The sequence below is a fragment of the Otolemur garnettii genome, unplaced genomic scaffold, assembly GCF_000181295.1.
Source record: "Otolemur garnettii isolate 467f Iridium unplaced genomic scaffold, OtoGar3 scaffold00073, whole genome shotgun sequence".
In the NCBI taxonomy this organism is placed as follows: Eukaryota; Metazoa; Chordata; class Mammalia; order Primates; family Galagidae; genus Otolemur; species Otolemur garnettii.
The window spans coordinates 4397015-4399137 of NW_003852468.1; the positions used below are offsets into that span (position 1 = coordinate 4397015).

At 49.5% G+C, this 2123-nt stretch overlaps 1 protein-coding gene across 1 annotated transcript in view; it reads right to left on the reverse strand.

The window, feature by feature from the left end:
* Positions 1-1641: 1641 nt before the first annotated feature.
* The window catches only part of CD101 (CD101 molecule), a 32587-nt gene continuing 32105 nt past the window's right edge, over positions 1642-2123 (reverse strand). The window contains exon 10 of the mRNA XM_023515517.1: positions 1642-1914. Coding sequence (XP_023371285.1) covers positions 1870-1914 — 45 coding nt within the window. The 3' untranslated portion in view covers positions 1642-1869. The remainder of the gene's footprint in view (positions 1915-2123) is intronic.

The following is a 2123-nucleotide window of genomic DNA, read 5'->3' on the forward strand; positions in this document are numbered from 1 at the left end:
ATTGGAGAGAGAAGAGGTTTCTTGTAAAACATCTGCCAAGCTGAAAGACAAATGTTACCTTGGAAGTTCAAAAGGAATAAAAAGAGAAGACTTTCGAGTGTTTTTTTCTTTTTTTTGCCTGAAACCCACTGTGGGACAAATGGTGCCATGTAGCTGCTGGATCCCGTGAATGAAGGCTGAGCATCCAGAACAGACAAGGCACCATCCTGGGCAGGGGGCGGTGTTGGAGTTGTCACAGGACCCTTGCCCTGTCCCAGTGCCTGGAGTGTGCGCCTGAGCCTTGCTCTGGTCTCCTCTGTGCAATCTCTGTGCTGGACTCAAATGTGAAGAAGAGGTGCTTGAGCTGAGAGCCAAAGGGAGTACCCAAGTGAAGAGAGGGGTGAAGGCTTGAAGGAAAGTATTCCAGGCAGAGGGACAGCCCCCGAGTCTGCTCTAGGATTCTCTGACAGTCCACAGTTCTGTTCTTAACCCTCCTTTTTTTTTTTTTCATTGAGACAGAGTCTCGCTCTGTAGCCCTGGGTAGAGTGCAGTGGCATCATAGCTCACAGAAACCTCAAACTCTTGGATTTGAGCAATCCTCCTGCCTCAGCCTCCTGAATGGCTGGGACGATAGGCGCCTGCCACAATACTTGGCTAGTTTTTCTATTTTTTAGTAGAGATGGGGTTGCACTCTTGCTCAGGCTGGTCTTGAACTCCTGAGGCAATACACACGCCTCAGCCTCCCAGAGTGCAGATTTCAAGTGTGAGCCACCGTGCCTGGCCTGTTCTTCCCATCAAATCCCTATTAAAATATCATACTTCTAAGAAGCCTTCATTTCAGCTTTGTTTTCTGTAAAAGTATGCTCCCTTACCTGGGAGAAAAGAGACAAATGTGTTGACATGTGTAAGGAAACATTTGGAGTGTTTCAAATGAGGCCATAAAGGGACCTGAATTTAAGGAACGGGTAGGTCTACAGTGGGAGTTCTTATAGCCGTCAATAATCCCCTTGCAAAGGAACTAATTATGTTTGGAGAGGACGGGTGTGCCTGATAAAATAATTAAAAATAAATTGCTCTCCTTGGAAATGCAAATTAACGAGTATTAAAGCAACTCCGTTGGTCACAGAGAGGATAAATAGATTGGTTAGGTGGCACTAACTGATTTCCAATTTTGGCTACAATAGGGCCTGGGAAGCTTTTGAAAGAAAAGGTGGGAGGACCACAGGCCCAGTGGGGACAGTTGCTGACAGCCTTACACCATTCCACATCCCCCTCCCCCCTTTGTCCAGGCTGAGAATAGGGGACCCTGAGGAACCAGCCCTGGAATTTGAGGGGACAGTGGCTCCGTTCACTTCTCCTCCTCCTCCAGACAGCCCAGCACCCTTTCCCACTGCCCAGTACTGTCAGGTCAAAGAAAAGAAAGCCTTGGAAGGACTGGGTGCCAGATGGGCCTTTTGGTGGGGAGGGGCAGGGGACGAAAAGAGCTGCTGGGGTGGGGAGGGGAGTAGAGAGCTGTTGTGTGACATTTTAATACAGTTTTTCCTCAGCAGTTACTTAATGAGTTTTACCAAACAAAACACAAACAAAAAATCCCACCCAGCACTCAGCTACAAAATGTTTTATAATTTTGTCAAAGAACTGATAGAAATTAAGCACCTATTATGCAGAGCTGCCGCTGGGAGGTGGGGGAGAATGGAGTTTCCACCTAGAAGGGAGTTACCTTCTGTCGGGGAGGCAGGTTTAGGTACACAGAGTATGTTTCCAATTCCTTTTGCCTTGCTGGCATCAGGCCCTTTCCTACACCTCTTATCTAGAGAAGAAAGATTATCTCCAGCCGGTGACAGAGGAGGGGAGGAAGGCCTCTCCTGAGGTGTTGCTGTGGGAGCTCATTTAAGTCCCCAGAGGCTGTGTGAGGGGGATGCTTCTCTCCAGGAGCTGTGGGAAAGAGAAAACGCGTCACGATGCTGTCTGGCTCCAGGGGCGATGCCAGGGGTGGGTGAGGCGGTGCAGAAAGGAGCAGCACATGGCTGCCCACTAAGTACTCCCCCTGATTCCGGGTAGCTTGCCAGGGCCGCAGACACGAGAACAGAAGCAGGTTCCCTCCCACCTGGTCAGTCCGTTCAAAGGTCTCCCATCTCCCAGGG